The sequence below is a fragment of the Anolis sagrei genome, chromosome 10, assembly GCF_037176765.1.
Source record: "Anolis sagrei isolate rAnoSag1 chromosome 10, rAnoSag1.mat, whole genome shotgun sequence".
Taxonomy (NCBI): Eukaryota; Metazoa; Chordata; class Lepidosauria; order Squamata; family Dactyloidae; genus Anolis; species Anolis sagrei.
Genome location: NC_090030.1, coordinates 13,639,426 through 13,653,849, shown reverse-complemented (window position 1 = coordinate 13,653,849; position 14,424 = coordinate 13,639,426). Strand labels below are relative to the sequence as shown.

Below are 14,424 nucleotides of genomic sequence, written 5' to 3'. Positions count from 1 at the left end.
TTCAGCTGTGCACTAACGGCGCTCCATGCAGTCATGCCGGCCACATGACCTTGGAGGTGTCTACGGACAATGCTGGCTCTTCGGCTTAGAAATGGAGATGAGCACCACACCCCAGAGTCAGACATGACTGGACTTAATGTCAGGGGACTACCTTTTACCTGTGCACTAATCTGTTTTAGTGAACCTGGTCAACCCCATTTTGATAACAGCTAACATCTTATGGTTTGTAATGTTTGCTGATCTCTGTCATTTGTATTATGATAGAAAATGCTGTAACTGCACCATTCTGTGCCCAGGGCCAACAACCAGAAGTTATGGTTCCAATGTCAGACTCTGAGAAACATCCTCATCAATAACAAACAAGCTCAGGATACATTGTACTGACCACACAGACTTTAGAGCAGGCACCCTCAAACTAAGGCCCGAGGGCTGAATACAGCCCTCCAAGGTTATTTACCCAGCCCTCGCTCAGGGTCAACCCAAGTCTGAAACGACTTGAAAGCACACAACAACAACAACCCTATCTCATCAGCCAAAAGCAGGCCCACACTTCCCATTAAAATACTAATAAGTTTATATTTGTTAAAATTGTTCTTCATTTTAATTGTTGTATTGCGGGATTGTTGGGTATCAGCTGCATTAAGATCACTCTGACCAAAAGGTCATGAGTTCGAAGCCAGCCCAGGTTGGAGTGGGCTTCCAACCAATTGTGTAGCCTGTTGTCGACCTTTGCAACCCGAAAGACAGTTGCATCTGTCAAGTAGGAAAATTAGGTACCACCTTAAAGTGTGGGGAGGCTAAATTAACTAAGATGAGGCCATAAAGAAGACTCCAGCAAAGCACTCCAGCAAAGGCATGCGGGGAATGTGGAAGTACTTCATCAGTGTCGTAGATGGACAATGAAAGCGACAGCTCCCCTGGCGGCCAGAAAAAGTTAAATAGCCTCTGTGTATGTCTGTATACGTTGTATGTCAAATTGGTATTGAATGTTTGCCATATATGTGTACATTGTAATCCGCCCTGAGTCCCCTGCGGGGTGAGAAGGGCGGAATATAAATACTGTAAATAAATAAATAAATAAATAAATAAATGTTTTTGGCACTACAAATAAAATATGTGCAATGTGCATAGGAATTAATTCATGTTTTTTTCCCAAATTATAATCCGGTCCTCCAACAGTATGAGGGACTGTGACCTGGCCCTCTGTTTAAAAAGTTTGAGGACCCCGGCTTTAGAGTATTGCCACTTATGCACTAAATATAGAAGAACAGTTTTGTTCATGAGTACTTTGTCTTTGTCTACTTAATTCTGAATTCCTATAAAATACTAATGCTTGAAATAAACTTTATCCTAGAACTCATCCAAGCAGGCCCTATATCCCAGGATCTGATCTCAGGTTTTCTGTTTATCCCAGATTATCTGGCAGTGTGGACTCATATAATCCAGTTTAAAGCAGAAAACCTGGGATCAGATCCTGGGATTTAGTGCTTATCTGGTATTAGGAAAACTATAATAATAAAGCAGAGCATCCAAAAACAAACAGGATACAAAACTTGAGCATTAGCTCATTAGTGAACAGAGTGCCTTGTGATGTGGATGTAAAGAATTCAGAGCTTAGGAGGTAAACATGCAGTCTAATCTTTAAAAATCACAAAAGGGCTGTCAATTAGTGCTGTGAGTAGGGGCCCTTCCAGAGAGGCTCTATATCCCAGGATCTGTTCCCAGGTTTTCTGATTTAAACTGGATTATATGAATCCACACTGCCAGATAATCTGAGATAAACAGAAAACTTGGGATCAGGTATCCTGGGATATAGGGCCTGTCCGGAAGGGCCCTCTGTTGGACTGAACATAGAGAATTCTTTGGCCAAAGTTGTAGTTAATTGTAACTTTGCCTTCCTGCCGAGTTTCAGGTTTCATCCCAGCTCCATGTCCCACCTGGGAGGATATTGTGAGGATAATATTTCAGTCCTAACAACATGGTCAAGGTGGCAAAAATTATTAATGAATGAGGAAGAACATACAAGCTGTATGGGGCTGAAGTTGCTTGCTTTTGCCTGAACCTACCGGGAAGGACAAAATTCTGACTCCACGAATCCTTCCCGCCTGTTCAATTAATTGAGTGCAAGCTATTTTTGCACCATTGCAGGAACTGAAGCAAATTGAGAACAAGGGAAAAACAAGGGAAGAGAAGGGAGAAACTGGGACATTTTAAAAGTAGCTGAAAAATGGGATGGTGAAGAAGTGAAAATATCAGCGCAAGTAAAATTAAACATGAAAGGAGACAAATGCTTGCTTTGAGAAAAATGTGTTCAAATTGCCAACAGAACACAATTTAAGAGAGAGGAGAGAGTCAGGTAGGAAAACATGCCTTGCTCATAGAATACTGGCTATTTTTTTGGTGGTGGGAGACAATCTCATATGAGAGAGTATATGTTTTCTAAATATTGTATATACTGGGTTGTTGTATGTTTTTCCGGGTTATATGGCCATGTTCTAGAGGCATTTTCTCCTGACGTTTCGCCTGCATCTATGGCAAGCATCCTCAGAGGTAGTGAGGTCTGTTGGAAGTAGGAAAATGGGTTTATATTTCTGTGGAATGACCAGGGTGAGACAAAGGACTCTTGTCTGCTGGAGCTAGGTGTGAATGTTTTCCCCAGGCACTGCCAAACCATCAAATGCTAATTAAGGTGGTCAGTTGAAACATTCACACCTAGCTCCAGCAGACAAGAGTCCTTTGTCTCACCCTGGTCATTCCACAGATATATAAACCCATTTTCCTATTTCCAACAGACCTCACTACCTCTGAGGATGCTTGCCATAGATGCAGGCGAAACGTCAGGAGAGAATGCCTCTAGAACATGGCCATATAACCCAGAAAAACCTACAACAACCCAGTGATTCTGGCCATGAAAGCCTTCGAATATACATTGTATATACTCTTCATTTCTTAGGGTTCAGCAGTGAGTGAACTTCTGAACCTCTGTGAAGGCATTGATATCTTTGGCCCATCCTCTGTTTGGATATCAGCCAGTATACCAATGCCTTAAATCAGGGGTCTTCAAACTTTTTAAACAGACGGCCAGGTCACAGGCCTTTAAACTGTTGTACGGCCGGATTATAATTTGAAAAATAATAATAATAAATGAATGAATTCCTATGCACACTGCATGTATCTTATTTGTAGTGCAACCCCCCCCAAAACTTTAAAATAATACAATAATTAAAATGAAGAACAATTTTAACAAATAGAAACTTATTAGTATTTCAACGGGAAGTGTGGGCCTGCTTTTGGCTGCTGATATAGAATTGTTGTTGTTGTTGTTGTTGTTGTTGTTGTGTGCTTTCTAGCTGTTTCAGAATTAGGTTGACCCGGAGCGAAGGCCGGTAAAATGACCTTGGAGGGCCGTATCCAGCCCTCAGGCCTTAGTTTGAGGACTCCTGCCTTAAATCAAGAAACAGCTTCCTAAGATCTACAGATATATTCACAGGAACACCTCAGCAAATGAGAGTCCAAAAGTGGCAGAATGAAACCCAGCACCTCAATCAGTGGCTGAGACCGGATGAGAAATTCCCTTCTGGACACACGGAAGAGTGGACGACCTGGAAGGTGCTGAACAAACTGCACTCTGGCACCACAAGATACAGAGCTAACCTTAAGAAATAGGGCTACAAAGTGGAGACCACGACATGTGAATGAGGAGAAGAGCAAACTACAGATCACTTACTTCAGTGCAATCTGAGCCCTGCCACATGCACAATGGAGGACCTTCTCACAACAACACCAGAGGCACTCCAAGTGGCCAGATTCTGGTCAAGGACATTTTGCATAATGCCAAATTCTTTTTTGAAAATTTTGTTTGTGTTTGGAAATGCATTTTAACTGTACCCTCAACTTGCTTCTGACATGATAAATAAGTAGCAGTGAGTGATACAATGGAAGTCGCTGTCCAAGGTTCAAAGAAATGCAAGAAACATCTCTAACAAAAATACAAACCACTCCAACAGTTCAATTTAAAATGGGACTGGGGAGATTAAAGTCCAACATGAGGTATAACAAAACGAGTATATTACAAAAAAAAAAAAATATTGCTTTGGAATGTAAAATGCATTGAAAAGGAAAATCAGAATACATTGAGCTGAGAGGTCAAATGCTATGCTAGGAATCTGGGACATGAGATGCTTTCCAAGTAGGAAAGTTGTATATTTGTTGCAGATCAGGACAAATGCAGCCTCTCGGTTTGGCAGCAGTCTATCCCTGATTGTCAGATGCTGAAAAGGAGCATGGCTCTGCCCAGTTTTGTCCTCTTAGTAGATTTTTTAAACCCATGTCCTATTGAAAACAAGTTTTCAAACACATGGCCTGTTGAAAACTGGCACTGAATTATTGTCATAGTTTGTAAGCCACCCTGTACAGTAAATAAAGTACAGTAAGTAAATAAATAAGTTGCTAAACGAGGTGGGAGAAGCCAATAAATTGCTAAACCAGGTGGGAGAAGCCTTGGAATAAGTTTCCCAACCATGATGGCTGGCGGCATCCCTGGAGTTGCATTCCAACAAACAAACAAACATACAAACATACAAATAGCAACTCTCCAAAGCACTGGCTTTTACTATAGACATTCTGCTCGGCTTTTCCTTTTCTCATTATTTTATCCATGCCAATTACTAAAGAAAACTACCCATTAGCCACTGCTCCAAAGTCACCCTGAACTGTCAGATGACTCCATCAGTTTAGACAAAATAATGCCAAGATAATAATACACCCAAACATTAGTAAGATACTATTTCAGTTAAGTAGCAATAGTGATTTAGTAAAGATTTACCTTCCTCATTGATGTGCTTCCTTGACGCTCGACAGCAGAACTCACATACCTAGAGAGAAATGTTTTGGGGAGAAAAAGGGGAAAGAGTTCATATCAGCACACAAATATCATCTAAAAGGATAATATGGTTTATACAGCTCCCGGTGACAGCCTGAGGATTTACCTGTCTGCTTTCTGGGACTTATTCACGCCATATACCTCTTATACACAGAAAAGGGTCAAAGCATTGGAGGTAGATCCGAATCCGGCTCGGCGACAAAACAGGAAAACAGCTTCCACTGTAAAGAGCGCTGCTCAAGTCTTTGGAGTTATTTAAAATCAAGCTTTGTCATTTGGGTCGGTAAAGGAGATCTGGAAATCACATAACTGTCTTTCTAGTCAAGGCTGCCTTAAAACAAAAGGGGAAAAGAAAGCCCAGGTGGGGAACCAGCCTTGGAAAATGTAACGGGTACATGGGAAAGCATCTGCTTTGACAATCCTCAAAGCTGATTAGCTGATCTCTATTAATGCAGGCATAAGGCCTGGGGGGTAGGGAATGGGGAGGTGGAAAACAATCGCCTCTAGGATGATTGGAAGGGAACATGGCATTCTTAGCAGCGCTGGGAGCTGCCTTATATCTCATGTCACCAGGGCATTGGACTCAGTAGTGTTTAGACTGGTTGGCAGAGGCTCTCTTGAGTCCCAAGGCCAGGAGACTTGCCCAATTAGAAACATTAGTAATACACATACAAAACCTGTGCTCTACCATTGTGCTTTGGAACTTTCCTTATCCATTCTCTTCATTTATCACTCCATGGATCTGTTCTGCAGCTCTCTATGCCTTCAAGTTGGCTTATGGAGACCCCAGAGATTTCACAAGGCAAGAAAGTGCTCAAAGGTGCAAAAAGTTGAGAAGTTTGGAAACATCAGTGCACACAACATAGTTTTTGGTCTTTATAAGAAGCTCCCAAACAATAGAGTTGTGCACGGAATTCATTCCTACTGTTTCTTTTATGTCTTCCATTTCTTTGGGAGGATGAAATGGGAAGCCCCCTCCTTGCACAAAAATCTGCTCAACACAAAAGCCGGCTTTCATTTGCAGCCAAACTTGCCTCTTTGCCTTGGAAAGAGAGAGCGTGTGGGGTAGGGCATGCAGGCAGGTCTGGAGCGTGCATGCAGCTGAGCGCCACTTACTCTAGAGTAAGACGCACTCGGCTGAAATCACTGATACGTGCACACGCTTTCTGGGCCTACACGCCATGCTGCACACGCACTCTCTTTCTAAGGAGAGTGTGTGTGTGGCATGGCATGCAGGCAGGTCTGGAGGGTGCATGCAGCTGAGCGCCTCTTATGCTAGAGTAAGAAGCACTCAGCTGAAAGCGCTGATAGGTGCACACGCTTTCTGGGCCTACACGCCATGCCAAACACACTCTCTCTTTCCAAGGAGAGAGTGTGTGTGGCATAGTATGCAGGCAGGTCTGGAGCGTGCATGCAGCTGAGTGCCTCTTACTCTAGAGTAAGAAGTACTCAGCTGAAAGCTCTGATAGGTGCACACGCTTTCTGGGCCTACACGCCATGCCACATACACACTCTCTTTCCAAGAAGAGTGTGTGTGTGGCATGGCATGCAGGCAGGTCTGGAGTGTGCATGCAGCTGAGCGCCTCTTACGCTAGAGTAAGAAGCACTCAGCTGAAAGTGCTGATAGGTGCACACACTTTCTGGGCCTACACACCATGCCACACACACACACTCTCTTTCCAAGGAGAGTGTGTGTGTGGCATGGCATGCAGGCATGTTTGGAGCGTGCATGCAGCTGAGCACCTCTTACTCTAGAGTAAGAAGCACTCAGCTGAAAGCACTGATAGGTGCGCACACTTTCTGGGCCTACACACCATGCCACACATGCACTTTCTTTCCAAGGAGAGTGTGTGTGTGGCATGGCATGCAGGCAGGTCTGGAGCGTGCACGCAGCTGAGTGTCTCTTACGCTAGAGTAAGAAGCACTCAGCTGAAAGCGCTGATATTGCTTTGGAATGTAAAATTAGGATTGAAAAGCACTGATAGGTGCACATGCTCTCTGGGCCTGCACGCCATGCCACACACACACTCTCTTTCCAAGGAGAGAGTGTGGTGGCATGGCATGCAGCCATGTCTGGAGCGTGCATGCAGCTGAGCACCTCTTACTCTAGAGTAACAAACACTCAGCTGAAAGCACTGATAGGCACACACTTTCTGGGCCTAAACGCCATGCCACACACGCACTCTCTTTCCAAGGAGAGTGTGTGTGTGGCATGGCATGCAGGTAGGCCCGGAAAGCATGCATGCCTGCTAGTGCCTACAGCTGAGTGCCTTTTACTCTAAAGTAGAAACAGCAGGAGCCAGGTAAGAAGAATGGAAGTGCATGTCGGAAAGGGGAACTAGTAGGTGGGAAGCTCCCTCCCCCAATAATGGTCCAATTTTCAAAGCAAGAAACCGAAAACAAATATCTACTCTCCTGATTTTGGGAGGCTCCCAAACAATGGATCAGGGCCCTCAACAAAAGCCAGGACACAAAACGGGGCAAGGTTTACCCTGAAAGCACAACTACCAGACAACCATATAGAATGTAGGCTACACTATACTTCTCCCCCCTCCCTCTCGACACCTTTCAGTCACTTCTCTTTCTCTTAGACTGTTGGCTATTTATAGCAGAAGGCTTCCTCATATGAGCATCTTGTACTTTGCTGCCCCTCAAGTAATCAAGGGTTCAGTGATAACAAATAGCTGCAAATTGGCACAGGTCCAAGGGAAAGCTATGACAGAAGCCACACCGTCTGCAGCATTGGAAATACCTGTAGATGGGGTTTTGTGTGTGTGTCTTCAAAAATTAAATCCCCAAAGAGGTTCTGGTGAAGTTTGGATCCTTGTTACCCTTAATTTTATAGTAAACTGTGACATTTATTTAGGTCTCTCCATCTGACCTCTCAAATACAGCTGGTGTTAGCATCCTTGAGTATCTATTGCATAAGGGAGTTTATTCACTTTGCCTTCTCCTTTAGGGCAAGCATATAGATTGACGGCCAAGAGGAAGAGAGTAACAAAAACCATCAATTAGATCTCTTTTTGCTCATTTTAATCTTAAACGTACCTGTTGAGTCCATTCTAAGCCTGAAATGTGCATTTTGAGACATTGATAAGAGAAGGTATTGCAGTTTTTGGAGAGGTCTGGAAATTAAACTACATTCTGCTCTGGATGTTGGTTTGAAGTATGATAATCCTTGGGCATTTTTACAAGGGATTTCCTTTCCTCCTTGTGGCTCTGAGTCATTAGACTCATATAGCTTTGCAAGATCCTGTAAGCTGTCAGATAGTTGATGTACCCCAAATGGGCTGTTGAGTAATTCATCCCTGTTGATAGCTGCAAAAGTAAATATCCACATGGTGTAAATGCAGAGTCCAATAATGTCTCCTTTGTAGCTTTCTTTCTTGGAAAGTAATATGAATATCGCTGCTGCAGGACAAATGCTGAAGTGTGCCAAACACACATGGCACTTCTCTTTTCCACACTGGGTTCTTTTTTAGTTCTTTGACAAAGAATTTGGATGCAAAAGGAAGCAAAAAACAAGTAGTCTGTAACAGTATGAAGCCTTCCCACAAATTTCCACTATTGAACCAAACTAGTTCTAAACAGAGTGTCCATTGAAGCTATGACATAAATGTCATAGGACATATAATTGTTGTACAAACTGTATATATGTTCCCAAAGTACTATTTGAAGACAGTAAGACTGCGAGTCTGCCAGAATCCCTGACACAGAGCCTATGCCATGCCAATGGAAAGTGTGATAGCAGTGTAAAACAGCCATAGACACATCCCAAATAGGAAGGGGCATAACTATTTGGAGTCATGGTTTGCTCTGGAGTCATGGGGAACATTCGAAGCAACTTGTGACTTATATTAAGTAAAGATAACTGTTTCCCCTTGACTAGTCTAGTCGTGTCTGACTCCGGAGGTTGGTGCTCATCTCCATTTCTAAGCTGAAAAACCAGTCATGTGGCCAGCATGACTTCATGGAGCGCCAGAGCGGTACTTATTGATCTACTCACATTTGCATGTTTTCGAACTGCTAGGTTTGCAGAAGCTGAGCCCAACAGCGGGAGCTCATCCCACTTCCCAGATTCGAACCACTGACCTTTTGGTCAGCAAGTTAAGCAGCTCAGTCATTTAACTCGCAGAGCTGCCAAGGGCTCTATTCATCATGCAACCACCACGGAGCTGGTTCACTCCTCTCAGGATAAAAGGTCTGTGTAGATGGGCCCTGAGAGAGTATCTTGCCTATTTACAAGTTGCCCAAAGACCAGATGGTGTATGGATGCTTCCTGAGAAGCAGGGGTGCTACAAACCAATTATTATCATGTGGGAGACAAACCAATCTTTGTAGGAGATGGTGGGTTGATAGGCCAGGGGTTGTGCTGGATATGAAGTCTGCCTTGTGCACGTCAGGCTTGTGTGCCTTAGGTTTAACAACATCTGCAGGGTCTTGCGTATTTCACCCACGCAGCAGAAATGGTTTTGCAAAATAAATGAATCAAGTTCACAGAGCTGTGAGCTTTCAAGCCAGGCTTTGAGTGCCACCAAATCTGTTGCTTCTCTCTTTCTCTGCTTCTCTTGCGTTTTCCTGGCTTCAGCAGCGGTCAGGAGCGAAAGAGCCAGCCGACTGCTGATTTGGCTACAGCTGGCGTTCTTTGAGGGTCAGCAGCCTGAGGCGCTGGTGAAGGGGACCCAGCTGCGATCGAGAAACTGCTTTTTCTTCTTTTTCTTCCGGCTGCTTTAGGGCTGGAGGCTACTGAGCAAAAATGCCAATGACTTCGTGCATTTCTGGTCAAAAGACGTGTTTTGCTGGGTTTTCCTCTAGCAGGGCATGATTTAATAATTTAATGAAATGCCTTGTGTCTTTCACTGCATTATCAGTGGTATGAAATGGCACAGTCAAAGCACCGGGCTATTTGATGCAAAGGATTGAGGATGTCTCTCTTTCTTAACTACAATATTGGGGAGACCAACACATAAGCTCAGTAATATTGTACTTATTGTAGTAAAGCCTGAGGTTCTTGAAGCTGATGGGTTCACTAATGATTTAGAGAGGATTGTGGGATTGTCTGTGGGATTTCCTGGGGCTCGAAGTGGGAAGATTCAAGTCAGGAGAATGATGAGAAATCTGACTTGGATATGGCAGGCCTTCAAAGTCAGACAGAGGAGCCAGAAACTGCAACATTAGCTAAGGAGTTGGACACTGTTGTAGTACAGCTGAGGCTCTTGAAGTTGACAGGTTCACTGATGATTTAGAGAGGATTGTGGGATTGCCTGTGGGATTTCCTGGGGCTCGAAGTGGGAAGATTCAAGTCAGGAGAATGATGAGAAATCTGACTTGGATACGGCAGGCCTTCAAAGTCAGACAGAGGAGCCAGAAACTGGAACATTAGCTAAGGAGTTGGACACTGTTGTAGTACAGCTGAGTCTCTTGAAGTTGACAGGTTCACTAATGATTTAGAGAGGATTGTGGGATTGCCTGTGGGATTTCCTGGGGCTTGAAGTGGGAAGATTAGAGTCAGGAGAATGATGAGAAATCTGACTTGGATAGTGCAGGCCTTCAAAATCAGACAGAGGAGCCAGAAACTGCAACAGTAGCTAAGGAGTTGGACGCTGTTGTAGTACAGCCTGAGGCTCTTGAAGTTGACGGGTTCACTGATGATTTAGAGAGGGTTGTGGGATTGCCTGTGGGATTTCCTGGGGCTCGAAGTGGGAAGATTCAAGTCAGGAGAATGATGAGAAATCTGACTTGGATATGGCAGGCCTTCAAAGTCAGACAGAGGAGCCAGAAACTGCAACATTAGCTAAGGAGTTGGACACTGTTGTAGTACAGCTGAGGCTCTTGAAGTTGACAGGTTCACTGATGATTTAGAGAGGATTGTGGGATTGCCTGTGGGATTTCCTGGGGCTCGAAGTGGGAAGATTCAAGTCAGGAGAATGATGAGAAATCTGACTTGGATATGGCAGGCCTTCAAAGTCAGACAGAGGAGCCAGAAACTGCAACATTAGCTAAGGAGTTGGATGCTGTTGTAGTATAGCCTGAGGCTCTTGAAATTGACGGGTTCACTGATGATTTAGAGAGGATTGTGGAATTGCCTGTGGGATTTCCTGGGGCTTGAAGTGGGAATATTAAAGTCAGGAGAATGATGAGAAATCTGACTTGGATAGTGCAGGCCTTCAAAGTCAGACAGAGGAGCCAGAAACTGCAACATTAGATACGGAGTTAGATGAAGAAAGAAGTGATATAGTGGTTGATGTATCCTCAAAGTGTGGTCATTTTCATCCCAATAGCCCTAAAAATGACAGGTATAGGAGCCGGGAAGCCCTCCCATTGCCATCAATGGGCCGGATCTAGTCACATTTTTCGGTGGCAGCTATTTGGTTACCCACCCATTTTCAGGAGGTGTGTGAAAACAGATCCGGGAGTCTCCCAAAACTGGGCCAGGAGAAACAGATCAAGGTCCTGCTGAAAGGCACAAGCCTAATATGTACAAGGAGCTTGAGCTCAAGCATTTTTGACAGATGACCATTCAGCCTCGACTTGAAAGGAGAAGGTCCAAAAGTACCTTGTCAAATACTGCTTTCGTGCTTAGAATTTTCTTGCCGTGTTAAGACAGAAGCAGCTTTTTGCAACTTAACCCTATTAGATGTAGTCCTGCAGGATATGAGGTGGAAGAAGCCTTTGCCCTCTTCTGGGCTGAAATCCTCCAGGTATTTGAAGAGTGCTTGCATTCCCCACCTTGTTCTTTTCTTCTCCAGGCTAAACATCAATTTCTTCCATCGTTCCTCAGAGGACATGTTTTCCAAAGCCCTGAAATGATTCCCTTTGACTCTTTTACTCTTTCAGCTGTATTATTTTCAAACACTTCTTTGAAAAACCAACAGTTAACACTTGTCATTATAAAAGAGAAAGGATCGCCTAAGGGGTCCCCCCACCTGCAGTCAACATTTCCCAGGAATTCCATTCCTTTTCATCAGGAGAAAAGCAGAGAAAAGGCAAAACACAACTATTTCTCTCCACCCGGACATTTTCCACTGGCCTTTACAGCTTCAATTTCTTTTATTTGTCACAACTAAGCACTGCTTAAGTTACAGATTCCTCCTTTTGAGAGTCGTCAGGCTTATGGCATAGCAATGTCCCATCTTATTGTGTTATGGAAATGTGGCACATGAGTTTCCTAGGTCAGGATATTGGAGATTGGGGGTGCTTCCAGACAGCACCAAACTGCGGGTTTTAGTCAAGGCGGAAAAACCCAGGATCTGAGAAAAGGTCCACATACAGACTTTTTGGTCCTCTGTATACGAGTCCACACAATCCCTTTGATCATCCGGAGAGGCCCTGCTCTCGATCCCACCAGCATCACAGGCGCGATTGGTGGGGATGAAAGAGAGGGCCTTTTTGGCGGTGGCCCCTTGACTCTGGAACTCACTCCCTAAAGACATCAGACAGGCCCCAACTCTGGCAATCTTCAGGAGGAGCTTGAAGACGTGGCTGTTCCAGTGTGCCTTCCCGGAATAATGATCCCATAGCACTTTGTCCTCCAAAGCACTTTACATTTCTTTAAATCTGCTCGTATGCCCTTCCACAAACACCAGTATCACCTTTTCATCCATGTCCCAGAGTTATTTCCAATTTTAACTCTACATTTGGCCTTCCCACTGTTTTTAATTGTGTGTTGTCTTATTGATAATGTTGTATATTTTATTGTCTATGTTTTTGTTTTAATTGCTTGTATTGTTGTTATTCTTGCTTGTATTGTTGTGTTTGGACTTGGCCTCATGTAAGCTGCACCGAGTGCCTTGGGGAGATGGTAGCAGGGTACAAATAAAGTGTTGTTGTTGTTGTTGTTGTTATTATTATTATTATTATTATTATTATTATTATATTTCTGCCTCCATTGTCCACACTTACTGCTTTGACCTGGGATCTTGCAAGCCCCCAAGATGGCCACCGTGGGACATTGGCTGGAAATTTTGGCACTTAAAAAAAAAACCCTTAAGATTCAAATATGTGAATATGCGAATCATGGTATAACTTCCGTTCCTGGGTTATAGAGCCTGCATGGCCATCTGTTGGGGATTCCTCATCTTTGGAAGAGGAAGGGGAGCAGGGAAGTGCTCAGGAATTGGAGGGAGAAGAAAAATCAGATTATGAGGGTTTGAAAGTGCCCACATTTTTAGAGAGACAAAAAGAGACAGAGCATAGACCGTGTTCAGCCAGAATAGCTGCTAAAAACACTGAGCTAATTGGGAGACGCCCTAGCACCTCCTGCCTGGGGAATTCAGAGCTATAAATCAGAGGCAGGAACAGTCAGCTTTCGCTGGTAACAACGATCCTGATGCTGATGTTTTCACTCCAATGGAATCTGCTTTGTGTCTGCTGCTAAGGACTTAGTTCATTGCCCGCTGTCTGATGGAAGACTGGTGTTTCTTTTGGGACTTTGCAAGAGACTTTAATTTGTGTCTGGATTAAGACTTCCTTGCTTTCTTTTGCACTTTTCAATTGCATTTGCTTATCCTTTGTGTTTGCTGAAGTAAAGGATTTTTCTTTTACTTTCAACATTGTCTAAAGGCTCTTTTTGAAGAGCAATTTAGGACACCATCTGTGCAGACAAGTTTGGCCATGTACTTGTGCCTGAGAACTACGGGGTGCTGTTCCTGGGTTATACATGTCTGTCCTGATTGCTGTTATTGTGAAAAGGTGTACAATGTTGACTAGAGGGTGACAACTTTGCCCTGACATGAGAAACTTTGCCATCCACACCTTTAATGAAGTTTATGGCACACAAACAAAGTTTGTGGAGTAGGACAAAGGCAGTACTACTCAATCAAACAGGAACACATACTTTCAAGCCAGGAACAGAACTTAGATATTATTACCACTTTTTAGAGGCTGCCTGGACATCTGTGCAGACAGGTTTTGTGGTGTACTTGTGGCATGGAACAACAGGGTGATATTCCTGGGTTATACATACGTGTCTGTTCCTCATTGCCTTTATCATAAAAACATGGGGAAAGTTGATCACATTGCAAAAACTTTGTTTATGTGTCACAAACTTCATTAAACATGTGGAAAATGAAGTTTCTCTTGCCAGGATAAAGTTTTCACCCTGTAGTCAACTGTTGCCATGTTCTTCGGATACATTCAATAAGGAACTGACATGTATAACCCAGGAACAAACCAACATTAAAAAATCCCATATTTTCTGAGTGTAGGGACATACAGAGATTCGAATATCTGCATTTTCCAGACAGAACCGGGATATTCCCACACCTCAAAATATCGCATTTTTGACCTTTGTAGTGATTGCTCCTGCGTTTTCAGGAGACATCATTTGGCCACCCTCCATTTTGAAGTGGAAACTTCTGGAATAAAGATACTGTCTGGACGGGCCCTGGGAGAGCAATGGTTTGCCACTGAAAAGTTTGAATGAAAAGTCTTATAGAAACATATTTTCCTGCTTCCATAAATGCTTGCTGCTTTTCAGATTTCTATAAACATTAAGCAGTGAGCTAATGAATAAAGAAAGCTACGAGAAGAAATCCAACTAA

General features: G+C 43.6%; 1 protein-coding gene across 2 annotated transcripts in view; it reads right to left on the bottom strand.

Annotated features, from left to right (window-relative positions):
- The window catches only part of LOC132762992 (connector enhancer of kinase suppressor of ras 2-like), a 433,687-nt gene that overhangs the window by 60,522 nt on the left and 358,741 nt on the right, over positions 1-14,424 (bottom strand). For both annotated transcript variants that reach the window (XM_060756293.2, XM_060756292.2), the window contains exon 15: positions 4,826-4,874. In XM_060756293.2, the coding sequence (XP_060612276.2) occupies positions 4,826-4,874 (49 nt within the window). The remainder of the gene's footprint in view (positions 1-4,825; positions 4,875-14,424) is intronic.